The sequence below is a fragment of the Crinia signifera genome, chromosome 8, assembly GCF_055691185.1.
Source record: "Crinia signifera chromosome 8, ASM5569118v1, whole genome shotgun sequence".
Classification (NCBI taxonomy): domain Eukaryota; kingdom Metazoa; phylum Chordata; class Amphibia; order Anura; family Myobatrachidae; genus Crinia; species Crinia signifera.
Window position 1 is genome coordinate 73,399,196 of NC_139224.1, and position 27,859 is coordinate 73,427,054.

Consider the following 27,859-nt stretch of genomic DNA (forward strand, 5'->3'; position numbering starts at 1 on the left):
ACTATAACATCATACCTAAATAATCTATCATCAAGCCGTAATACAGTCAGTTGGAGACTATTATTTTATTTATTAGGTTGGCCTAAAACGAGACTGTACATCAGACAGAGAAAGGCACACCACGAATAGTCCATGATGATGCATAGAGCATATCCACATTTTACCATTTAATGGTAGGTGTACCAATTTTTATTGATGCTATGTAATTAAGATAGTTGTTCTTCCGGCTAAAATCAAATACTTATTTGTGTAGACAGGTGTCCAACTACTGGAATACCTCCACCTTCCCAATATTGAAAAGCTATATATCCTCCTGGAGATTTGTATTAGAACTCGCAATCACACAAAGGTAAGTACACATTAGTAAGATTCACCAAAGCCACCTTAAGAGGTGCCCACCATATGCATAGGTCTACAGTAATATGAATGTATCTATATGTCCACAGCTGTCCACTCGATTACATGCAGATAAAGTCTGTGGCAGAGAAGTGAAGACCCTAGCACCAGCACAGATTTTAATAGAAACTTCCAGTAAGATTGTAAGTGTTCCCAGTTTGGAAAATCTGAGTCAATAGATTTGTGTACCTCAATGGAAGGGTGATTAGACTCTCAATGAGCAACTCCCCACTCTAGAAAAATAGACCAATAGGTTGAATGTGTTGCCATGTCCTAAAAGCAGTACATTATTTCCACCAGGCGCAGCAGTGCTTATAAAGGACCCATTGTTATAAAACGTCTAGTTGGAGACTCACCCCATTTGAAAGTGTCATGGGAATAGTTTTAAAATCATTTGGTATGTTATCTGAAATGTTATAACAGTCTTTCATCAACCCTCGTAGGATTTTGTTTTTTCCTTCACCTGTTCTTCCGTGTATTTGTTAACTTTCTTGAAAAGTAGTTTTACCCAGATGATTAAGCCAATCAAGTTAAAATCATAATAGTAAAGTCCTTGGATTGTTGAATAATTGACAAAATGAAAAATGTATGAACTGTGATTATGTATTTTTAAAGTTTATATTCTTATGTTTGTAGCAAACCCCTGATGAAGTCCTTGATAGGAAGAAACGTGTTGGGAACGTTTGTTTGCTAATTTGAAATATACTATTGAAGTCTTTTTATGGTTTGGAAAACCACCAATAACAAGTGGAATAAGAGACTTTCTAATAAATGTTTATAAATTTTGGACTTTACTTTGATTTACTTTGGAATTAACTAAAGGCTATTACAGAACCAATTACTGAAGGTTCAAGGGCGCCAACTTACAACTGTTGTCTATATATATATATATATATATATATATATATATATATGTGTATATATATATATATATATATATATATATACACACATACACACAGGGGCATCAACAGCAGTGTAGACCCCTGGGCATGGCAATGTATTGGCAGAGCTGGATTAAGCCTTCGGGGGACCCAGGGCACTATAGAAAGGGGAGCCCCCTCCTATTTGTTATCACTGGCCGCAAACTGCACGGGAGAATATTACACTGTCAAAACACAGAGTAAGAGCAGTATAAAGTTGGTCAATGGTCAACTGCAGGGGGGGGGGTTAAAATAAACATGCAGTATATAAAAATACTGCATGAAAAGCCTGTGTTTGTCCCTCTGTACTTTACTCTGTAGGAGCCCTGACCCTCCCATAACAAGGCAGCAGCTGCTGCTGCTATCCTTCATGGGCCTGAGCAGCATATGATGAGCTCCACCAAGCAGAGCTCAGCACAAGCCACTCAGCCTCTGACCACTTGTGCAAAGTCTTTTTGGACTTAGTCAACTCCCAGTAATGCACTGCACACTTGTGCAGTCAGTATGCCTTGACTCCTTATTGCTCAGCACCATGAATCATATCTTGATGCGCAGAGAAGAGTTTTGGATCAATAAATTAGATACCTTTCATTCTAGGGGGTTGAATGATACTATGCCCATTTCTTGCCTACTGTGATATTGTGATATCATTATATGTGTTGCCCTGTACTCTGGAATGGGCACATCACAAAACTTGGTTATTCATTGATCGATAGTATACCTTGTTGATTTTACTGGCAAAGTGAAGAAGCAGTGTCTTGCAAGTTATCATCCACTGATGCTGTTACAGGAGTTGGTGCAACTTTTCTGCAGTGTGTGGCATGAATCCATGATGTCTTCTCCTTTACCTTAACAGCAGTTGGAGTTGTCAGCAACACTTGATATGGTCCTTCCCACCGATTTGTCAGCGAGCCCGGTCTCAGGAAATTTCTGACCATCACCTCATCGCCAGGTTATAGTTCATGACAAGCGCCTTCCACAGGGATTGGTTGTGTGCCTGTCACAGCAGCATATATCTTCATTAGCTGGTTGCTTAATAAGATAAGATAGTTGACAGTCAAGTCATTGGTTTTACTCCGCTCATAAGCAGGTGCAACCACAAGATTGGTCAAAATTCCAAAAATTATTTCATAAGGGGAAATGTTCAATTCTTGGTGTAGTTCTGATTGCATGTAACACAAGTGGTCATGGTAACCTAGTCTCTTTGCATATTTTGATACTCGGTATACAATTATTGCTTTACTCCTAAAAAATTTAAATCCTTTTCTATTTCACATCCTGTAAAATGTGTACCCGGATCTCATGGTATAACATAAAAATAAAGAATACCATACCTATGAACAAGACTCCTTACTAATTTCCTCTCTGTGATTGATGCTATTTCATTAACTACATCATAGTCTTATACCTACTGAATGTATCAACACACTTTAATCTATATCTAAACATCCTAACTTTTAGAAGTTGAATTGAATTAATCTGTATGATGTGGAAAGGACCTGTGGTTTGGGGAATATGCGAAGGTATTGTTGTGACTGGTCTTGCAGCATTACACTGTAAGCAGAAAATGCATGAAGCACAGTTTCAAAAGGGCTCCGGTGATTTCCTGAGGTCCCCTTGAGCAGTGGTGACAGAGACGGTGACTGATCCAAGCTGTGATTGATAAAGAAGAGGGTGTGGTGAGTGATTGTCCAGCCCCAAGGCAGCACAGTACAGCCTCCTGCATATCCCACAGATCAGCCCAGAGATAGTCCAGCCGGAGATAGCCTACAGGATGGCCCACAGATAGCTGTAACGCCCCTGCAATAACCTCATAGCCAGCCTAACACCCCTCCCGGCTAAAGAAAGCATTGTGTGTAACATTCACCTCATCCAGGCAGCAATAAGCAGTACCTACACTGGCATTTGGGGAGAGACTCTAGTAGTTAATACTGCACACAATACCCAAGTCGTCCTTAGCTACAAGTTAGGAGGAAGGGAGTAGTGGCTGCTGAATCAGCCCCAAAGCTGCATATTACAGAAGTGGACTGACACTTATAGAGACACTTGTGGCAATTATACTGCTAAGGGAAAATTGCTTATATCATTCTACTCAAGATATTCCAAAAAGATTGCTAGCTTCTGTCATCTATTATCAGATTATTTGACGTTCAAGTTAAAAGTCAGCAGCATTATTAAGCAAGACTTACCTTTATGTATTCTCTTGACTTTGGATTACAAATACACAGAGAGTTGACCTTGCAGCGTGGGACCTATAAAATAAAGAATATTTGTTATAAATAAGCGCTTAAAGAACAGGTGACTGCAGTCATAATAGGGTTAACCCAAGACTATTGTAGACATAAACAATTATTGCGCAATGATAATCTAGTACTGGTAAAACGCTATAACCTGTTTTGATATTGTAAAGGTTTGTTATACATTGCAGGTGAATGGATAGTTGCTTATTTGTTTGTTGCAGAATAGTACAACTTATGCTCTAAGTAATATTGTTATACATCAATATCTCACCAATGTTACGTGGGAAGAATCTCTGATGTTTGTATTTATACATTGATATTTTGTGCATAATAGTATCCTTGATTTCCATCAGTTCCTTTAAGAAAAACGGAGTTCCAGCTTAATAAAATTACTCAATTTTTTTTCCCGTGAGTTATTGTGGTGAGCTGTTGATAATTGCTGTTGCAAGATAACCTGTAAGGATAAAGATACTTATCTGTGAGGGTATCACATATATCGGTACATTTGTATCAGATTTACCATGGCCATCTTACCTGCATTGGTCAATCCATGAGACATTTGTGCCAATGCTGGCAAGAGTGTTTTGGGGGCGACAGGCTTACCTTCAGAGCTGTGCCACAGGCCTCCATTGTTCTAAGTACATTTTGCATTTTCCCACCTGGTCTTTTCCTGTGGATCATAAACTTTTTGAATTTTGATTAGCATCTGTACATTAGGAATACAAACATCAGCAATAAAACATACATTTTGTGAATCAACCTTTCTTTGAGCAGCAAGTTTAGCAGCATTTGCTCTCTAGTAATTTCATCATGTCGAGTCATATGTGCTTGACATTTAGGGGGAAACCTACAAAAAAATAAATAAATAAATATAAAAAAAAAGAGAAAAAAATACCTATTTTCATACGAAAATACAATTTTTTTTTTGGTGTATACGTATTTTTGCCATTTACTATGCCAAAAATACGTATTTTTGTATTCTTAATGATGGGACATTCGTATTTGTATTTACAAATACGAATGAGTACACCATCGAAAGAATACGGCAGAAATCACCATTCAAAAGAATGGTGGTTCCTGATTTACTAAGCATCCGTATTGATAATACGGCCGCTAATTAGTGTAAAACTGGCACGAATATAATACAATTTATTTTCCTTTCGTATTTGGCAGAAGCCTTCACAGATCAGTCAGATCCGTGCAGGCTTCAGTGTTAAAAAATAGAGAAATAAATAAATAAATAAACAGCGTGGGGTCCCCCCCCCACAACTGTAACTAGCACCAGGCTGAAAGAGCCGGGGCCGGTAATAAAAAAAAAATCAGGAAACCCGACAAATAGGGGTTCCCCGGTTTTTTAAAACCAGCCCCAGGTTCCAGGTCCGGGGCTGGTTCTCAAAATACAGGGGACAAAATGACTAGGGGTCCCCCGTATTTTAAGAACCAGCCCCAGGCCAAACCAGCGAGCATGGTAATGTCACAGCTGGGGGACACTTATTATATAAGGTCCCGCGGCCAAAACATCACCCTACCAACCAGTCAGTCTGGCCATGGGCCCTGGGAGAGTGGGGACCCCCCAATAAAGGGGTGTCCCCCCTCCAGGTTTTACCTGACCAGGCTGAAGCCTGGTGCTGTCCCCGGTGACCCTGTGCGGTGGTCACCGGGCTGATTGAAGTGTCAAAAAATAGAATAAAAACTATTGTCTTTTACTGTGGAACTATGAGTCCCAGCAAGCCTCCCCCGCAAGCTGGGACTTGGAGAACCACAAGTCCCAGCCTGCGGGGCATTAAAGGGCCCACTGTAGTTCAACAGTAAAAAAATAGTGAAATAAACACACACTGACACACAATAAAAATAAAACTTTAATACATCCAAAGCCCATACATACTAATACCTATCTTGAGGGAGCCCGTAGGTAAGTCCCTGGGTCTTGGTCCGATGCCTTGTCCTGGTCCGGATCCATGTCGGCATTCGGCTCCATGTCGATGTCCATGTCGGCGGCGTCCATCCGGGTCCGAAGAAATCCATGGGGGACCTGTGAAAGGAAATCCAACACACCCAGGTCCTCTTGTGAAGATCTGTTGTCTTGATCCGCCATAGTCCGGGTCTTCTGGCATCTTCTGTGACATGCCGGCGACTCCAGCAGCTCCCCGCATCAGACTGATGAGAGGCGCAGAGATCTTTCATCTTCCGCGCCTCTCCACTGAATGATTCTATTGGCCGCTAGGCGGCCAATCAGGAGACGACTTTCTCGGCTCCTGATTGTCCGCTAGGTGGCCAATAGAATCATTGGTACTTGTTTCCTAGCACGGCCACAACGATTTAGATCGTTGTGGTCGGAAGATAAAAAATCGGATCGATCGCATCGCATGCGATTTGGTCGCATGCGATGCGACCGATCCGACCGACCGATTTTTCACCCGATTTTTTTTTTTTTTCACCCGATTTTTTTCAATTGCCCCCCCAAATGTTACTAAGTGGGCTAGACCCCACGATAGACGTCAACCCGAAGCGTGGCGAGCGCAGCGAGCCCGCGAGGGGCGGCGGTGCGCGTCCTCCGACCTTTTCATTCCCCTACTATCCACGTCGGCGTGGAGTTGAGAATAGAATAGTGTGGCGAGCGCAGCGAGCCACCGAGCCCGAAGCGTGGCGAGCACAGCGAGCCCCGCGAGGGGACGCGTATAACTTCACAGGTATACGCGTCCCCTCGCGGGGCTCGCTGCGCTCGCCACGCTTCGGGCTCGGTGGCTCGCTGCGCTCGCCACACTATACATTCTCAACTCCACGCCGACGTGGATAGTAGGGGAATGAAAAGGTCGGAGGACGCGTACCGCCGCCCCTCGCGGGCTCGCTGTGCTCGCCACGCTTCGGGTTGACGTCTATCGTGGGGTCATGGCGGGCACATAAAAAATGTGAAATGGGTCATATTGGCCCATTTCACCTTTTTTATCATTTTTCCCTATGTGAGATGGACTTAATCAAGTCCATCTCATCTTGTGCCATTATAATGGCACAAGACCGACGCGATCCTCCCGATTTCAATGTTAAAAGATTTTTTAACATTGAAGTCTATGGAAAAATCGGGTGAATCGGTCGGTCGCATTGCGGCCGATTTTAATTGGTCGCGACCGACCGATTGACCCGATTTCTGTCATTCAAAGGGAAAAAATTGTAAAAAATCGGCCACATCGTGAGGATCGTGTCCCTTAATTAAGAGCCACGATCACTTACGATTGTGGCCGTTCTAGGAAACAAGTACCGAATCATTCAGTGGAGAGGGCTGTGGGTGAGACCCCACGACGTTTGTTTTTTTTAAATTTCTTTATTTTTCTATTTTCTTTTACACTCTGCAGCATGCACGGATCTGACTGATCCGTGCAGACTGCCTTTAGGATTTTGTATTAGTGGCCGTATGTACGGCCGTTAATACGAATTAATACGACATTGGAGGGTTACAAAGCAGTCGTATTTGACTGCTTTGTAAATTCCCCACCGGAACACGACTTTGCATACGACGTATGCAGTCGTATTCATTCGTAGCAAGAATACGAATACAATTTTTTGTATTCGTATTCTTAGTAAATTTCCCCCTGAATGACTGCAATTTGAGAAGGTAATTGTATTACATCTAGTATTACATTCTGTATGTGTAAGAAAGTTTCTGTGTTTTCAGAGCTCCCTGAAATCGAATCCTTCTCTTTCATGCTTTTGTCAGTGCTCTGAGTTCTGCCAACTGTGCAGAGTGTGGGGTGGAAAATACTGTTTCTGTGTCATTTACAACAGCATGCCCTGATTGGGTGGCTCCGGTGTCAGATTGTCTATGACAGTTGCCATCGACATAGTACACGAAGTCTGGATTTTGCAAGGGTACTTCTGCCATGTCTAATCTTGGCATGTATTGTTCATCCACATATTGCAAGCAATCATTTGAAATGTGCTCTAATTCCACTCCCCACTCCTCTCTCTGAAACTCATCAGTTACACTAACTGGCAGTAGAGTGGCCGGGTTTAAAACATTGCACCTGACTAAGGTAATGTTGGCAGGCATAATTAGGGCCAATTCCCATTTGGTGAGGCGGGCAGTAGTGACATGTCTGGTTTTCTGGCAGGTGAGTAGGGCAGCCACGGCATGGGGAACAAAGACTTTGAGATCATACCCTAAGGTCTGCTGACTTGTCTACTAGCAAAGCTGCTACTGCTATTGCTCTTAATCACACAGGCAGCCCCTTTGCTACTGGGTCAAGCATGACCTAGGTGTTTATGGCAGACACAAAGTGAAGGCATGTTTGTAGTTAGGGATGCCTAGTGCAGGTGCTTCCAAGAGGGTATCTTTCAATTGCTGGAAGGACAGTGTAAGTGTTATCGGTATGTATGAGTGGCTCTGGTACACCATGCCTAGGAAACCTCTGAGTTTCCTTTTATTTTGAGGTAGTTGTTAAATAGCAGCTAATGTAGACTTTCAACAGTTAGAGGTCTATATGTATATGACATCTTATCTTGGCAGTGTCGTAGCTATGTAAAAAAAATTAAGCAGTTCTGTAGCATCATTAACTAAAATGTCTGGGCTTAATTACTGGGAATAGTGTCTGCTTAGCCTTGGATTTCAAAGGATCTAGGGGTCTGTTGAATATGTGTGCTGTAGATTTACAGTAAGTGTTAGTTGTGGTTTTTTAAGAGTGTATTTGGGACGATTCCCAGCACATCTGTAACTCCCTTAGAAAGTGTATTTAGGAGATTTAAGTCCAATGTCTGTGGGACCACAGGTTCACATTTACAATTCTGGTACCTGTAAATACACTCCATCAGGGGGACAGAAGATAGTGCAATCCAATTTGAACAATAAATCTGTTCCTAGAATTTTTAGAAGTTATTTCTATCGTATGCAATGTTATGTCTGAGGTAGTCAAGGTAACCTTATCAGTTATAAGAGCGGTTAAACTGTCAATAATGTTAGATCAGGCAGGGTCACAACATATTACAGTCCCCTGCACCCTGTGTGAATCCCCCTACAGTCTCCTGCACCCTGTGTGCCACCACCTATGCAGTCCCCTGCAGTGGCGTCACTAGGCAGGTGCTGCCCGCACCGGGTGTCACCAGTTAGTGGGGTGACACCAACATCAGCCGTGCGGCCGGAGCCATCTAGTCTAAAATATCTCCCCGTGTCCTGCACACAACGCAATTATATTTATAGTTACACTAGCTGCAGACTGGCTTTATCAGTTTACACTGTGGCTTCAAAAAATACATTACACGGCCGACTGCATCAAATAAAATGAATGCCCGTGGATTCCTAGCTCAGTGGCAGCCAGGCAGCAGCCCTTGGCCGTGTACTTAATGTACGTACCAGGCCATGTTGTGCCCGCTGCCAGGGGGTGTAGCCCGCTCGGGCCCGGACCATTATTGGTGCAAGTCTGAGCTTGTGGTTTCACGTGAGCGCCTGAGACACATCAGCCATTGCTGTGCTGCTACTTTTCTACGTCTGTCTGTAACTGTACCCGCGGCCGTACTGTGCTTGTCCCGCTGCCTGCTCAGGATGATGATACTCGGATACTGGGATATTCGCGGGGTGAGGAGATTCTACATGTTCTGTGTGTGAATAGTATGTGGCTGTAGTGGGCAATGTGTGTACATGGTGTGCGTGTGGCTGCGGTCAGGCTTTCTCTGCTCTGACACTGCTCTCTCCCTATTTGGTTACCCGTGAAGTTGGCTCATTCTATCCGCCTGATGCTGGAGTATACCGGAACATCATATGAAGAAAAGCTGTATGTTACAAGGGAGGGTAAGTGCTTAATTACATTGGATGCGCGTCTTTAGCCAATATAGCAGACAACTACCATCAGCTCTTATGTTAAAGTGCTCTTGTTTTAGTATTGGACCACGTGTACTATAAGCTAATGTGCAGAATATCTGGCACTGTGGGGGCATATGTGTATCTGGCACTGTGGGGACATATGTTTAATGGACATCACATTGTGCGGTGTAATGGGCATCATTGTATGGGGTGTAATGGGCATTACGGTGTGGGGAGCATTGGGTAATTGCCATCACAGTGTGGGGTGTAATGGGTATCAAGGTGTGCGGCATAATGTGTAATTAGCATCACAGAATGTGATGTATCTTGTAATTAGCATTGCGGTGTGGGGCGTAATGTGTAACTGTCATCACGTGTGCGGCATTATGTGTAATTGGCATTACGTCATTTGTAATGGGTATAGTTAGCTAAAATGTGCAATCTGCAGGTACACAATACAATCATGGTACAGACCGCGCCCCCTTCTGATAGGCCACCCCCCAGTTTTTCGGCATGCCTCCGGAGCGCACAAGCATCCACTCTCCGTCTTCCAGAAAGTTGGCGGGGGGGGGGGGTGACACCATGAGTTCCTACACCGGGTGACACCAACCCTAGTGACGCCACTGGTCCCCTGCAACCTGTGTGTCACCACCTATACAGTCAACTTGGACAACATGTCAGAGCATCGCTGCACTTGCCATACTTCTGGCACACTATATTATTCTCCCACCATGCTCTATTGGATGGTAGGGCATGAACTACCACCTGTTGGGACACATATTGTTACCTACCTGGCTGCTGCAATGACCAATGGTGCCACTGATGGCTGCCTAGGCACTGTGCAGCTCGGCGGTATGTGTTCCCTGCGTCTATATCCCTTAGGGTACATCTAGTGTATACCTGTATGTGTTTGTATATCTGTCACTGTTTAACTGTACCTAATTGGCTGTTGCACAGCAATCCAAATCATTTCTGATGTCGGCTCAAAAAAGTGAAAAACTTCATGCTGACCTTTTGAATGTTTATCTATCCCATGTTGACCTAATGCTTGTGTCAACCTAAGTCCACATCGACCTTCCCATGTGTCGACCTTTGCTCATGTTGACCTTCAGTGGTCGACCCAATGCATGTTGACCTAATGACCATATAGAATATAGTGCACTCCCTACTCATTAAAAAAAAAAAAAAAGTTTTCCGTAGTGTGGGGTAATATTGTTTGTGGATCAACAAGCAATATGTACAGTAGTAAGGGACCCACTATTTGTAGCCAGGTTGGGGGAGATCTTCCCCAATAAGTGCACTACATATTTTTCTGTAGTTCATTGTGATCACCAAACATTAACTTTTAATACTGTATGGATGCAATGTTTGAAAAAGGGGACTCCCTGTTAAATGAGCATAGACCTTCTTTCTAGATGATGGGATATGGAAGTTAGAGGGATTTAGTCTCTCTCCCAGCCATTTATAGTCTATCTCAAGGCCAATAAATAGCCAGGGAAATTTTTTACCTTTTACCCCAAAATATATTTAGATATGCCGATGTTACCCCCTTGATTTGAAAGGAAGGAAATCATATAACTGCAATACACACTGAAACCCCCCCCCCCCCCCCCCCTCGGAAATTGATGATATATCCTGCTAGTTCGGTATACAGTTTGGCAGCAATTGGTGATAATGCTTACCATGTATGGCTGTGTGTGGTACAAAATTTGTACCACGAACGGAGCCGAATTAGCCACATTGTGACATCTCTACTGTGCATATAAAATTGGAGACAGATGAACATAAAGGAGGTAACATACAGACACAGAGGAAGCAGGAAAACAAACTCAGAGGGAGGGGAAGCAGAGACACACACATACAAAACTGCCAAACTTATTAGTGATATTCATCATATTAGAGAAGGAGAGGGGACTCTACTTACTATCAATTTGCTGAGACCTAGCATTGGGAAAGCCTTGTTCACCCTAAAGTGCCAACTACGGGGACATAAATGTGTCTGGGTTGCACTTGACCTTGTATATCCTTTTGTGACCTTGTATCGTAGTTGCTCTTGTGCTTGTATCCCTATGCTAAGTAATAGGTCAGAATGAAATTAGGATTCCATTGGTAACCATCAGGATCTTCTCTTTAAAATGTCTATAAGACATTACTGTTGTCTGTCTGGTTGCTAGCAGCAGCCATGCATTCAATGACTGATACCCTGATCTTAGTACAGACCTTTTGTTATTTGCAGAAAATATTGGTATTATTCATTTCATCTTTGCATTTTTCTAATCATTTTAAAAGTGAAAACTCACCATCAATCATATATGTGATAGTATATGGCTCTGATACTAGCCAGTGCCTCATCAGCCATTGACCTCACTGCACCTCACTGCTCTAAGGGGTAGGTTTACCATAGCTTTAAACAAACAAGTGGTGATGTTGCCCATAGCAACCAATCAGTCAGTAAAACATTTTTAGACCTTTAAATCAGGCATGTCCAACGTTGGCCTCCAGATGTTTTAAAACTACACGTCCCAGCATGCTTTGCAATAGTTTTAGCATTCTCTAATAGCAAAACTGTGTCAAAGCATGCTGGGATGTGTAGTTTCACAACATCTGGAGGGCCAACGTTGGACATGCCTGCTTTAAATAGTCTATTTAATAATGGAAACATTTAGTAATTAAACAAAAGAAAATATACTGTACTCAATGGCCTGTACATAATCTGATTTTTATATGCATGTTATCATTAGATCCCATATCAAAGTGTGAAATGAAATTGACTACAATTAATAATTTAATTTTCTGCAGGGCAAATTCACAACAGCCAGTGATGTCTGGGCTTTTGCTGTCACCTTATGGGAGATGTTGACCTTTTGTCAGGAGCAGCCCTATAGCGAGATGTCTGATGAGCAAGTCATTGAGAACACAGGAGAGTTTTTTCGGGACCAAGGGAAACAGGTATGAGATTAGCTATACGTGATAGATTAGTTGTTTTTTTCCTGTTCAACTTATATAAAAATGATTTGTACTCGTTTCCTAGCATGTCGCCCAATTTTTCATCTTATGGCATCTTATGCGATCACATCGCATCGCATGCCATATAGCCGCATACGATGCATGGGATGCGATTTTTCATTGTATAAGCACCCTAATGGGTGCTTACAATGTTAAATGGCACCCCCAATACGATTTTTGATTGTATAAGCAGCCTAATGGGTGCTTACAATGTTAAATGCACCCCCACGCCACCCCCACTATCAACGCGGTGGTACACGTCCTCCGACCATTTCATACCCCCACTATCCAGGTTGGCGCAGCGAACCACCGAGCCCAAAGCGCGGCGAGCCCCGCGAGGGGATGCGTATTACTTTACATGTATTCCGTGTCCCCTCACGGGGCTTGCAACGCTTCAGGCTCGGTGGCTCGCTGCGCTCGCCACACTATCTACAATCTACTCCATGCCGACGTGGATAGGGGGGTTATGAAACTGTTGGAGGACGCGTACCGCTGCGCTCGCCACGCTTTGGGGTTCGCGTTGATAGTGTGGGGGGGGGGGGATTTAACATTGTAAGGACCCATCATGGTTGTTGTACAATGAAAAAATCATATACCATCGCATTATATGCCATTGTATGGTATATATATATACCATTTTATTGTACAATATCGCATCGCATACCATATTTAGTCTTATGGTATACAATGCGATGGGCGCCTTGCTAGGAAACATGTACCAAATGATTTAGCTAGAAGTGTGTGTATGTATATATATGTATATATATACACATACATACACATTATATATATATATATATATATATATATATATAGCGAAGTGGTATGACCTCTGCGCCTTCAGTGTTTTTACACAATTCGTGATACAGTAATCCTTCTCAAACATTGATATATGCGTACCAGCAAGTAGGTGGGTGCTCGCATGTAGCAATGTCTTTCAATCAGACGATGTCACTCCTTCACCTTTTCTCCTGTCGGCACGTCTCAGTGGACCATTCCGGACATGGGAAAAGTGGCAGGAAGGATTTATTAATATAAGTGCTTATTTAGTGACTTTGAAAAAGGTTTTTCTCATGAGTGCTTTGTGCATGAGAAAAATAGTTAGGTGAACTACGCCACCTTGTGGTGTATACAAAAAATACACGTGTGAATCACCTTGGGGGTTATTCTAGTTCATTCTTTCTGACAAAATCCTTCTTAGATGGACAAAACAATGTGCACTGCGGGTGGGGCAGATGTAACTTGTGCAGAGAGAATTAGATTTGGGTGGGGTTTTTCTTCAAAGTGAGATCTATATTGCAGTGTAAAATAAAGCAGTCAGTATTTTCCCTGTACAGAAACAAAATAACTCACCCAAATCTAATTCTATCTGTACATGTTACATCTGCCCCCCTGCAGTGCACATGGTTTTGTCCATCTAAGAAGGATTTTGTCAGAAAGAATGAACTAGAATAAACCCCCTTGTGAGAAAAATAGATTAACTTTCTTAAAAGTCAGACTCACACTCGAAGTATCTCGGTCCTGGTATTGTTTCCAGCGAGTGTTCTCCAAGAGCCTTAAAACCAAAAAAGTCTCCCAGAGAGGGAAGAACTCATAGCGTGATATTGCTTTTGTAAAAAGTACATTTATTCAAAAAACAACATATAGCGGTTTAAAAATACATAAAAACAGTAACAAGTGAACCCGTACATAGGTAAAAGAATTTGTAGCTTATCTGGTATTGATGCCAGTAGGGGATGGAGAGGTAATTTACCCAACCGGTTTCGTCCCTTTTCTCCTTATAATGGGACTTCCTCAGGGGTTAGAGGAAGTCCCATTATAAGGAGAAAAGGGACGAAACCGGTTGGGTAAATTACCTCTCCATCCCCTACTGGCATCAATACCAGATAAGCTACAAATTCTTTTACCTATGTACGGGTTCACTTGTTACTGTTTTTATGTATTTTTAAACCGCTATATGTTGTTTTTTGAATAAATGTACTTTTTACAAAAGCAATATCACGCTATGAGTTCTTCCCTCTCTGGGAGACTTTTTTGGTTTTAAGGCTCTTGGAGAACACTCGCTGGAAACAATACCAGAACCGAGATACTTCGAGTGTGAGTCTGACTTTTAAGAAAGTTAATCTATTTTTCTCACAAGGTGATTCACACGTGTATTTTTTGTATACACCACAAGGTGGCGTAGTTCACCTAACTATTTTTCTCATGCACAAAGCACTCATGAGAAAAACCTTTTTCAAAGTCACTAAATAAGCACTTATATTAATAAATCCTTCCTGCCACTTTTCCCATGTCCGGAATGGTCTACTGAGACGTGCCGACAGGAGAAAAGGTGAAGGAGTGACATCGTCTGATTGAAAGACATTGCTACATGCAAGCACCCACCTACTTGCTGGTACGCATATATCAATGTTTGAGAAGGATTACTGTATCACGAATTGTGTAAAAACACTGAAGGCGCAGAGGTCATACCACTTCGCTATATGAACTTTCTTGGTCCTACGGAAATTAGGACAAATTGATGACCTCCGACGACACAGTCATAATTTCTGGAGTGTTTTTTCACTTATGTTATTGTACATTGTAATTATCATTTACAGTGTGTATTGTTAAACTGTAAAACACTGGGAGAACACTGAGTAAGTGTTAGCGCTGTTAGTGCACCACACACCCTATATATATATATATATATACACATACATACACTATATATATATATATATATATATATATATATATATATATTAGAGAGAGCGCCAGAGGTTTCCACCACCTTTAGTGCAGTGAATGTGTCAAATTTACAAATGATCAAAACATTTTTGAAAAATTGACATATTTTATTAAAACGTTTGTAGGAAAACGTGTGGTGTCTCAGTTCTTTTGAAGAAGGTAACAACCCAACGCGTTTCGTCTTTAGAAAGACTTCATCAGGGGTTTTAAAATAGACACTGCAAGTGGTAGAAACATATCAAGTGTAAATACTACTGTGTCCAATAAAAATGGCTGTTCAAATAGTACAGTATCCATGGTTACAAACATTGTGTACATACCAAACAGGAATATATGGAGATGCCTCAAATATTTTCAAATTATATGGTGAAACTCAATTATATGATAGAGGTCGCGATCTAGAGGATCAAAGAACAATAGTAGTATAAGATGGATGGAGAGGGAGGGGAGTACGTATGAAAGATAATTTGATGATGGATATAGGAAATGTTTTCCTGAGGGAACATATACCCAAGAAAATATATACCTTAAATTGGTGTTACAACTGAGTATGAAATTTTATAGGTCCATGTATGATGAGACTGTTGTTGGTCCCATACTTTTCTAGATGTGGAGAATCTGTTAGATGGAGGTTGTATTTTTAATATAAAATAACTGAATAGTTAGTGATCTAGAGTTCATAGATGGAGGCGAGGTGATATTACCTTCACAGGATTATCAAATCAACGCTTGCCGTATAATGTAAGTAGAGTGTCTGATTAGGACTGGACTGAATCGAACAAGTCTGGGTGAACGTTCAGCGGGGTCAACCGGGGTCAGATGACCTTAATTTCTAAATAAGAGAAGGTAAAAGAATGCATGTTCATCCAAATTCTAATGTTAACTGTGTCGGTCATAATCATAAAGGAGATTGATGTTACCTTCCAGATGTTATCTAGGATAGACAAGACGGTACTGGTGGAACTAAGTCCGCACAAACAGATGTCGCTGTAAAGACACTAGTACGGTGGCTTTAGGCTACAGTGGTTCTAAAAGGGAGAGATATCAACAACCTATAATTATAGGGTCCATATTCTATACTCATCCATATTCTAATGTCACTGTGTCAGTCAAAATCATAAAAGGGATAGTGTCACGGCCTGGACTGTCTGTGTTACCGGCACTGACCTGGGTGCGCCAGTGGAGGGCGCATGGAACTGGAAGCGAGGAGGCTTGAGATAGCTGGAGCTCATGCACGGAGACAGGAGAGAGCTGAACTGCCGGGGACACAGAGGATTGGCTGAGACCTAAGGTAGAGGCGCGGGGTCTAAGCCGACAGTGGTATTCACCAGGGACCCCCGCAAGGGGATATGGACTTAGCTGCAACTGCCGACCAGGTCGCGGCCCTCTGCCCAGGTTCCCCTGTGACTTTGGCAGTGTTTGGATAACAAGAGTCTTTAATGGGGTACGAAAACCATCGATGGTGATCGATGGCACTGAATGCTATAAGCAACACGGAGGGTACTTGAGAGTAGTGGGATGCAGCCTGGAAGCCGGGGATGACGTGAAGGTAACACAGGGGGACACTGGAGACAATGAGAATACCGGGGCGGCTAGGGAGCCGATACTTGAGATCACTGGGGATCGCTGGAGCGGCTAGGGAGCCGGTACTGGAGATCACTGGGGATCGCTGGAGCGGCTAAGGAGCCGGTACTTGAGATCACTGGGGATCGCTGGAGCGGCTAAGGAGCCGGTACTTGGGATCACTGGGGATCGCTGGAATCACTGGGGTGGCTAGGGAGCCGATACTGGGGATCACTGGAGCGGCCTGAGAGCCGAGAGGAGACGGGCACGGAACCCACGGATAACCGGACACTGAGCAAGTAACCTGGGCTGCACGAGAAGACAGGATCACACGGCAGATGGAAACACGTGGAGACTTCTGGCAGGAGTAGAATGACCAGGACGCTGAGAGTAACACAGGTGACAGCGGACTCAGGAAAACCGGACCTCTGGAGCACGTGGGGAGTCTTGACAGGAGCTTAACGCTGGAGAACTCACAGGTAAACTGACGAGTTGTTCAAGACAAGGAGGAGACTGTGAGCTGGGTATTTATCCCTCCAGGTGATTAGGGAATCAGACGCAGGTGATGGAATTAGCCGCAGCAGCAGCACACAGACCAGGAAGTAGATGGAGTTTTACCTGGATCATGTGACCCGCAACTTGATCAGGGAATACACCTGGAGCTTACAGTGACGCAGGGGTGACTTGGAAGCAAAAGACATCACGCCAGGGATTGCCGACTGTGCCGGCAGCTGACCTACGGAGGATACTACCCCAGCGTGCTGGTAAGGGGCGCATGCGAGCAGTGCGGGAACCGGGGTTCATGACAGTACCCCCCCCTTTAAGGGTGGGCACCGAACACCCTTTGGGCTTACTTGGATTGTCTTTATGAAAAGCTGCAATCAAACGGGGAGCATGCACATCTGCAGCATTGATCCAGCTTCTTTCTTCCGGGCCATAGCCCTTCCAATCGATGAGGTATTGGATATTTCCATATCTTTTGCGAGAATCCACCACCTTATCGACCTCGAATTCAACCCCTCGATGGGTATAAACTCTGGGGAGCTCAGGAGTAGTACTTTGGAACCGGTTGAGAACAAGAGGTCGCAGTAAGGATATGTGGAAGGAATTTGGGATCTTCAGGTATGGTGGTAGCTTCAGCTTATAAGCTACGGGATTGATCCTTTGGACCACAGGGAATGGCCCAATGAATCGGGGGGCGAACTTCATGGACGGGACTCGGAGGCGGAGATTTCGAGTGGAAAGCCATACTTTGTCGCCAGGCTTTAACTGAGGAACTGCTCTTCTTTTACGGTCAGCAAAGAACTTGTATCTCTTTGAGGCTTTCTTGAGAGAAACATGTACATTTTTCCAAACTTGCGAAAAATGTTTGAGGGTGGAAGATGCGGCAGGCACTTCCAAAACTGGTAAGGGCTCAAAGATCGGTGGTCGAGGGTGATGACCGTAGACTACGTAGAAAGGAGAGTAGCCAGTAGCTGTGTGGTATCTGAAGTTGTGGGCAAATTCAGCCCAAGGCAGCCAGTTGACCCAGTTGTCTTGTGACGAGGACACATACAGGCGCAGAAATGCTTCTAGGTCTTGGTTAACTCTCTCTGTTTACCCATTAGACTGCGGATGGTACGCTGTGGAAAAGTTCAATTTCACTTTCAGGGCAGAACAGAGAGCTCTCCAAAAGCGGGCTACAAATTGCACTCCACGATCGGAGACAATATCTGTGGGGAGTCCATGAGTTCGAAAGATGTGTTGGATGAAGATCTGGGCGAGCTTGGGAGCAGAGGGCAGGCCAGTCAATGGAATGAAATGTGCCATTTTGGAGAACCGGTCTACCACCACCCAGATGGTATTACATTCTTGAGACTTTGGGAGTTCAGAAATAAAGTCCATGGAAATGTGCGTCCAGGGACGCGTGGGAATGGGCAATGGAAGGAGAGTACCTGCAGGGGGCTGACGATGGACTTTATGTTGGGCACAGATAGGACATGAGGCCACGAAATCCTGGACATCCTTTTTCATGTGAGGCCACCAATATGACCGGCGAAGAATTTCCAGGGTTTTGTGAACACCTGGGTGACCGGAGAAGGGCGAGGCGTGAGCCCAAGACAAGATTTTGGGCTGGAGCTCAGGTAAAACTAGCATCTTTCCTCGAGGTGGCACAGGTGACACATGGGTGGCCGCAAAAGCCGTAGGACTGATGATGGGACGTTGTTCTTGTAGCACTGTGTCATCTTCCATAGAGCGGGACAGTGCATCGGCTTTTACATTCTGGGACCCAGGACGATAGAAAATTTTAAAATTAAATCGTGAGAAGAATAAGGACCAGCGAGCTTGGCGGGAATTAAGGCACTGGGCGGTCTGGACGTACAGTAAGTTCTTGTGATCTGTGAAGATGGACACGGGAAACTTGGCCCCTTCTAACAGATATCGCCATTCTTCCAGTGCAAGTTTAATTGCCAACAACTCCTGATCGCCAATGGAATCGTTTTTCTCGGCAGGGAGGAATTTCCGGGAGAAAAACCCACAGGGGTGCTGTTTGCCATCGTCTGTGACTTGAGAGAGCACAGCCCCAACACCCACATTAGAGGCGTCGACTTCCAAGAGGAAAGGTTTGTCTGTATCTGGCTGCCGGAGAATGGGGGCAGAAATAAAGGCTTGTTTTAGCAGGTGGAATGCGGACAAGGCTTCTTTGGACCAGACAGCTGGATTGGCACCTTTTTGGGTGAGGGCTGTGATGGGGGCGATGAGGGTGGAGAATCCTTTGACAAATTTTCTGTAGTAGTTGGCAAAGCCAATAAAACGCTGGACTGCTTTGAGAGTGGTTGGTTGGGACCAACTATCGATGGCTTCAAGTTTTGCGGGATCCATTCGCAACTCTGAGCCGGATACGATATACCCTAGGAAGGGTATCTGGGGAACTTCGAATGTGCACTTGGAGAGTTTACCGTACAATTTGTTAGCACGTAAACGGGACAGCACTTCTTTGACTTGAGACCGATGAGACTGGAGATCTGAAGAAAAAATCAAAATATCATCGAGATATACCACGAGATATTTGTATAGGGCATCTCTAAAAATTTCATTGACGAATTCTTGAAAGACGGCAGGTGCATTACTGAGACCGAAGGGCATCACTAGATACTCGTAATGCCCATCTCTAGTGTTGAAGGCAGTCTTCCATTCGTCGCCTTGGCGAATTCTGATTAGGTTATACGCCCCTCTGAGGTCAAGTTTGGTAAAAATTTTTGCCCCTTTGATACGATCAAATAGTTCAGTGATCAAGGGAAGAGGATAACTGTTCTTGATGGTTATCTCATTGAGGCCTCTATAATCTATGCATGGGCGTAACCCTCCATCTTTTTTTTTCACGAAAAAGAATCCTGCACCAGGAGGGGAGGTAGAGGGTCGGATGAACCCTTTCTGGAGATTTTCTTGAATGTATTCAGACATCGCTTTGGTCTCAGGGATTGACAGGGGGTAGGTACGCCCCTTAGGAGGGGACTTCCCAGGGAGGAGATCGATGGGACAATCCCATCGGCGGTGTGGAGGCAGAACATCAGCGGCTTGTTCACTGAAGACATCACTGAAAGAATAATATGCTGATGGAAGACCTGGAAGGCTTTTGACTGTGGAAGATCGGACTGGAGTTACTTCAGTCAAGCAATGTTTCTGGCAATAATCGCTCCATTCCACAATTTGGAGAGATCTCCAATCGATACAGGGGTTGTGGAGTTGTAGCCATGGTAATCCTAACACAAGATCATAAGAAGATTTAGGAATGACCAGGAAGTCCATACATTCTTGATGAAGTACCCCTACGTGGAATGAGACAGGGACTGTCCGATACACAATGTCACTTCCGCGGATCCTGCTTCCATCCACCGCTGTGAGGTAGTGAGGCTGGGGAAGAGGCAGAATTGGGATTTTGCACTTCTTTACCAGCTCGGCTGAGATAAAGTTCCCTGCAGCCCCGGAGTCTGCCAGGGCTGAGACTTTCAGGGTACCCACAGGGGACACAAGGGCAACAGGTAGAATTAAGTCATTGGTGGGAGGAGCTTTACTGAGACAACCTAACCTGACTCCCCCACTGCAGGTTAGGACTTGGCGTTTCCCGGACGCTCGGGACAGGACCCAATGAAGTGACCGGGGGCGGCACAGTAGATACATAATTTTTCTCTTTGTCTCCTGGACCGTTCATCTGTAGATAACCTAGATCTACCTATTTGCATAGGTTCTTCTGTGAAGGTTGTCGCAGGACGGTGCTGAGACGGAGGCGGGACTCGGGGAACTACTTTCTTTAATTTTTCTAAACCTCGCTCTCTTAGGCGCAGGTCTATTTTGACACACAAGGAGATTAAATCTTCCAGCTGCTCGGGGAGATCTCGGGTGGCAAGTTCGTCTTTGATGCGCTCTGAGACGCCCAACCAGAAGGCGGCTGTTAGCGCCTCATTGTTCCATTTGAGCTCAGAGGCAAGGGTCTGAAACTGAACCACGAATTGACCCATGGAACGAGAGCCCTGTTTGATACGGAGAATTTCTGTAGAGGCTGACACAGGCCTTCCTGGCTCATCGAATATCCGTCGGAAGGTAGAGACGAATCTCTCATAATCGGTGAGAATTGGATCAGATCTTTCCCAGAGGGGTGATATCCAATCTAGGGCAGAACCTGACAGCAAGGAGACAATATATGCTATCTTGGTTCTGGCAGTCGGAAAGTTCTGTGGTAAAAGTTCAAAGTGAATGTCACATTGGTTTAGAAAGCCTCTACAGGCCTTGGGATTGCCATCATATTTATTAGGAGTAGGCAGCTGAAGACGAGGGAAATATGATGAAGCATGAGTGGCAGGCGGATTAGATACTGGTGGCGGAGGTGGCCGGAGGGATTGCTGGAGAGAATCCAGACGAGTGGACACATCCTGGAGGTATGTAATCACCTGCTGCTGCGTCGCTTCTTGCGTCTCTATACGCGAGGTGACATCTTGAAGCGCCGCTGGCCCCACACTATGGTCGCGTGCCGAGTCCATCGGTCTTGAACAATCTGTCACGGCCTGGACTGTCTGTGTTCCCGGCACTGACCTGGGTGCGCCAGTGGAGGGCGCAGGGAACTGGAAGCGAGGAGGCTTGAGATAGCTGGAGCTCATGCACGGAGACAGGAGAGAGCTGAACTGCCGGGGACACAGAGGATTGGCTGAGACCTAAGGTAGAGGCGCGGGGTCTAAGCCGACAGTGGTATTCACCAGGGACCCCCGCAAGGGGATATGGACTTAGCTGCAACTGCCGACCAGGTCGCGGCCCTCTGCCCAGGTTCCCCTGTGACTTTGGCAGTGTTTGGATAACAAGAGTCTTTAATGGGGTACGAAAACCATCGATGGTGATCGATGGCACTGAATGCTATAAGCAACACGGAGGGTACTTGAGAGTAGTGGGATGCAGCCTGGAAGCCGGGGATGACGTGAAGGTAACACAGGGGGACACTGGAGACAATGAGAATACCGGGGCGGCTAGGGAGCCGATACTTGAGATCACTGGGGATCGCTGGAGCGGCTAGGGAGCCGGTACTGGAGATCACTGGGGATCGCTGGAGCGGCTAAGGAGCCGGTACTTGAGATCACTGGGGATCGCTGGAGCGACTAAGGAGCCGGTACTTGGGATCACTGGGGATCGCTGGAATCACTGGGGCGGCTAGGGAGCCGATACTGGGGATCACTGGAGCGGCCTGAGAGCCGAGAGGAGACGGGTATGGAACCCACGGATAACCGGACACTGAGCAAGTAACCTGGGCTGCACGAGAAGACAGGATCACACGGCAGATGGAAACACGTGGAGACTTCTGGCAGGAGTAGAATGACCAGGACGCTGAGAGTAACACAGGTGACAGCGGACTCAGGAAAACCGGACCTCTGGAGCACGTGGGGAGTCTTGACAGGAGCTTAACGCTGGAGAACTCACAGGTAAACTGACGAGTTGTTCAAGACAAGGAGGAGACTGTGAGCTGGGTATTTATCCCCCCAGGTGATTAGGGAATCAGACGCAGGTGATGGAATTAGCCGCAGCAGCAGCACACAGACCAGGAAGTAGATGGAGTTTTACCTGGATCATGTGACCCGCAACTTGATCAGGGAATACACCTGGAGCTTACAGTGACGCAGGGGTGACTTGGAAGCAAAAGACATCACGCCAGGGATTGCCGACTGTGCCGGCAGCTGACCTACGGAGGATACTACCCCAGCGTGCTGGTAAGGGGCGCATGCGAGCAGTGCGGGAACCGGGGTTCATGACAGATAGACATTACCTTCCAGATGTTATCTAGGGTAGATAAGATGGTACATATGGAACTAATTCCGCACAAACAGACGTTGCTGAGAAGACACTTGTACGGTGGCTTTATGCTACAGTGGTTCTAAAAGAGAGATATCAAAAGACCTTAATTGTAGGGTCCATATTATAGGGTCCATATAACAAGCTGAATGACCCCACCTGTCCTCCATATGGATTTTATATGGACTATAAATAGTCTAGTGAATATGGATCGGTGGTCATCCAATCAATATTAATTGTGTGATTTTATATGGACTATAAATAGTCTACTGTATATGGATCGGTGGTCATCCAATCAATATTAAATGTGGATGGACATCCAATCAATATTAAATGTGAAATTCATATATCTCACAACGCGGCTGGCTTAGCAGTAAATGCAACACATACACAGAATGTCCATAGTGATGATTACAGCCACAAAAGAACGCTATGTAATCCCACAGTTTAAATTCGACATATTCCATAGGCATATTACACATTAACACATTGTATATTGTACATTGTAGATACGTTGTCTAAGCACATAGTGTAAACGGCTCAGCTTAAATATGCACAGCATAAGTTGGTACACTGTATGTGCACACAGTATGGTAGGTTAAGATGTATTGTATCAGCACACCATGCAATTAGCTCAGCTTAAAATATATAGCCTAAGCAGATTGTTAGCACACCATGCAATCAGCTCAGCTTAAAATACATAGCCTAAGCAGATTGTTAGCACACCATGCAATCAGCTCAGCTTAAAATACATAGCCTAAGCAGATTGTTAGCACACCATGCAATCAGCTCAGCTTAAAATACATAGCCTAAGCAGATTGTTAGTTGCAACAAATAATGAGTTAAATACAGAGCATATACTGTGTGACAGATATAAAGAGACTTAATCAGGTGTATCATAATGTATCCTACCTGCACAAATGTAACAAAGAGGGCATCAGCAACGTCCAGTATGTAGCAGAATGAAATGTGCCTGTTTATATGCTGTGGCACCTGTGACATCACTTCCGGAAACGAGTATGCGGAAGAATTTGCAAAAAACGGGAATAGTGGCTTAAAAAATGCCAAACACAGGGGGGGAAAGTATGGGTATAGGGCGCCCTTGTATCTCTGGCAGCGGGATATATCGGGTGTGAAGGAAACTATGAGAATAGTGTACTGAACGCCGTTTGCGTTCCAATTTTGCGTTCCACCCAGATGATAAACATGACCGGCAAAGCATTGAATATCTCGATCTAGTACCAACCGGACACCCGGGCGAACCAATATCAACAAAAACATACTTCAAGGAAGTGGATTGCAATAGTTTCAACCCATATGATAGCTGCCACCTGCCCAACTGGAAAAACAGTATACCATACTCCCAGTTCATCCGGCTGAGGAGGAATTGCAGCAAAGAAGAAGACTTCCGTACACAATCCTCATCTCTCGCTCAGAGATTTATAGACAAAGGGTATGATGTGGAAAAAATTGAGGAAGCCAGAACTAAGGCACTGAACACCACCAGAGAAGACACCTTAATCCCATCTAGCAGCAAGAAAAAAGAACCCAAGAACCATGGAAGATGCTTTGCCACATAGTACAATAAAGAAAACCACCAGATTAAAAAAATCCTATCGAGACATTGGGACATCTTGCTCAAAGACCACATTCTAGGTCCTCATCTTCCTTCCAAACCTGACATCATCTTCAGACGTGCGACAAATTTAAAAAGCATTATGGCTCCTAGCCAACTGAAGCTTAAAAAGAAAACAACCTCCAATACCGGCCTGTTTCAGTCAAACAGCAACAGATGCATTCCGTGCAAAAAATGCATCTGCTGCAAGTGCATTGAAAAGGCCCCCTTTAAATGCGTGATTGACAAAAAGGAACATTCTTTAAACCACCAAGCTACATGTAACTCGACATATGTTATATATAGGGTCTGTTATGGTTTTCGCCTGGGCTCTGGGTGATACGACAGCTGGCAGGAGGAAAAAGGTCAGGCGTGAGCCCGCAGCTGGGACCGCTGTTTAGAACAGCCACAGCGAAACCTACACTGACTCTGTTGAGTCCCCCGGGCAGATGGAATACCCCTGCAAGTGCTAGGCTTCGCCTGTAGCCGCCGCATTGGACAGAGCCAGTTAGGCCGGCTCTGACCCCGATGCAGCCAGGTGTTAGGTAAAGACAAGGGGTGAGCGATCGCCAGGGGGTATCTCAAAAGGACCGTCTAACTACAGGGCCTAGCTGGGAAGAGACCCCTAACTACCGGCACCTGGCCAAGAACGGGGAACGTCGACCCAGTCGCAGACACAAACAAGGAAATAGGGAATCTCGGAACAGGGACACCCCGAGACTGCGATTCCACAAAACAAGGAGTAGCTAGAAGGGAAATACCCCTGCCTACCCAACGCTAAGGTGACAGACAATAACCAAAGAGGAAGGACAACAGAAATGATACCGCAAAGTAACAGCGGACCCACGGAGGGGTACAGCCACGGCGGGCCAAAGATGGTATAAGGAATAACCAGCAGGCTCCAACGGAGCACTTACGTGACCCACAGGCAGATAGGTAACGGGGACAGGTGCAGGCTCTGGCCCAGGACAGGATGATGATCCAAGCAGGCTGGGAGACAAGAGAGCAGGAGTATACACCAGGACACTTCAAAGACTGGAGCAACAATGCTCCGGGGACCGGGTAATCAGGCTTATGCTATTACTAGCAAGGAGCTGAGCTGCAGAGGATATATCCTGGGATCCAAACAGGAGACTGGAACAAGGGACCAGGAAGCGTGGCTAGGAGCAAACAGAAGTTCCCTGCAAATGCAGCAGGAACTTAAACAGAAAGCTATCACTGGCAGAATACTGCAGGTGAGCCTGCCCTATAAAGGGCTCAGGTGATTAATTACACCTGAAGATTCAGGGAGCTCCCAGGCTAGTGCTTGATTAGCTTAATATCTCACAGCCTAGTGAATAAACTAAGCTCCCAGAACACAAAGCTGTAATGGCAACAGACCTGCCACTGGAGGTCACCAGTGAGTCAAAATGCCAAACAGAAACTGACAGAAAACAAAACAGACTGGTTCCTGACAGGGTCACCTGTGGTTGCGGATACATCTACATTGGGAAAACCAAGAGACAAGCGAAAATCAGGATACAGGAACATATCCGAAATATTAAGAATAAGATCATCTCCCACAGCCTTCCGAGGCACTTCCAAGAAACACATGACTCGAAAGTTGATGTCACCACTTTCAGCTTCACCATACTGGAAGTTGTAGAACCAAATCCTAGAGGAGGCGATAGAGACCTTAAACTTTCCAAACGAGAAACATTCTGGATTTATACATTGAATGCCTTGTCCCCAAGTGGTCTCAACGAGAGTGTCGACATCGTGCCTTTTTTGAACCATTAAAAGCTATCTCACACATACATTACCAACTACTATATCCCACCTTATAGCCATTGGGGCCTAGTCCATATATTTCCCTTTTCTTATCACCATTGTGTCTTCACACTTGTGGCTACCTTAGTATGTATCACTTTCCCTATATTAGGGGTCTAAAAATTGCTAGTATAGTTTACTAGTACCTTTTCTTTATTATGAATACTTCACAGTATATACTAGCATATTTGTATTGAATATGCTACATATTGTAACGTCCAACTTCACTTTCCTCTTCACTATCATGTTGAGATTTTCCTCTTAATCTTCACGGTGTAATTTATACGCTAACCTTCACAGTGTGATTTATGTATACCGATATTACTGTTTATGCTAATCATTGTAAAATCCGGTGTATCATATTTAGTAATCCTAAAATTCATCTCTCAATTGTCCCCATTCATTTGAGTACAATGAGAGTTTTTTTTATATAGATTCTTTTTTATAGATTCATTATGTCACTTATAGAACCTCCTTATATGCGTCATGCACATACCCATTTTCTGAGCGGACCCGCATTTGCACTTTTGATGCATGTCCTTTCCAAGTATCTTTCTTATAGATTAGTAATGGCTATTAAATTTCCCTTATTTCCCACCATGTACTTCCCCATGTTTTTAGTGCACAGGTTGTGCACCACCTCAGTGATTAATTAAGATTGCATGGGCTTTCACATTTATCGCCTACACACCTCCAGCACTACATTGTTATTGACATTACCTTAATATCGAATTATTCGATCCGTTCTCTTTAGTTATTGGAACGCAGGATCATTTATTAAGTATGCAGAATCTGCACCCTATAAATAGAACATATGCCATATTATGTATCCACCTGTCATTCACTTATTATGACACCTATTTCCATGCCTCACACGCTATTGTTATGACATCATATCTCTCCTAGTATTGGTATGCGGTATTAACACCATAAAAGATGGAACGCAGGTAATCACCACGTGATGCGCCCATCACCTCTTAGTTTTTCACACTGGAACGCATAGTCCGCCCCCAGAGCTCCCACAGAGCTGTTGAAACGCATGCTGTCATAACCAGCATCACGTGACCCACGTCACTTCATCCTATCGTCCAGGCAGTTAACGGAAGTGACAGTGGAATACATTGTTGGAACGCATACAGCGTTCAGTGTTCTGTCACTCTTTTATTACTTTGTAATGCGCCCATCGCTACTTATTACACTGGAACGCATAGCCCGCCTCCAGGACCCGCGTCACAGTATCCTGTCTCCCTAAACAGGAAACGGAAACCACTGGCATCTGGGTGGAACGCAAAATTGGAACGCAAACGGCGTTCAGTACACTATTCTCATAGTTTCCTTCACACCCGATATATCCCGCCGCCAGAGATACAAGGGCGCCCTATACCCATACTTTCCCCCCCTGTGTTTGGCATTTTTTAAGCCACTATTCCCGTTTTTTGCAAATTCTTCCGCATACTCGTTTCCGGAAGTGATGTCA

General features: G+C 44.6%; 1 protein-coding gene across 1 annotated transcript in view; it reads left to right on the forward strand.

Annotated features, from left to right (window-relative positions):
- Nucleotides 1–27,859, forward strand: part of DDR2 (discoidin domain receptor tyrosine kinase 2) — a 589,808-nt gene that overhangs the window by 541,175 nt on the left and 20,774 nt on the right. The window contains exon 16 of the mRNA XM_083156673.1: nucleotides 12,147–12,296. Coding sequence (XP_083012799.1) covers nucleotides 12,147–12,296 — 150 coding nt within the window. The remainder of the gene's footprint in view (nucleotides 1–12,146; nucleotides 12,297–27,859) is intronic.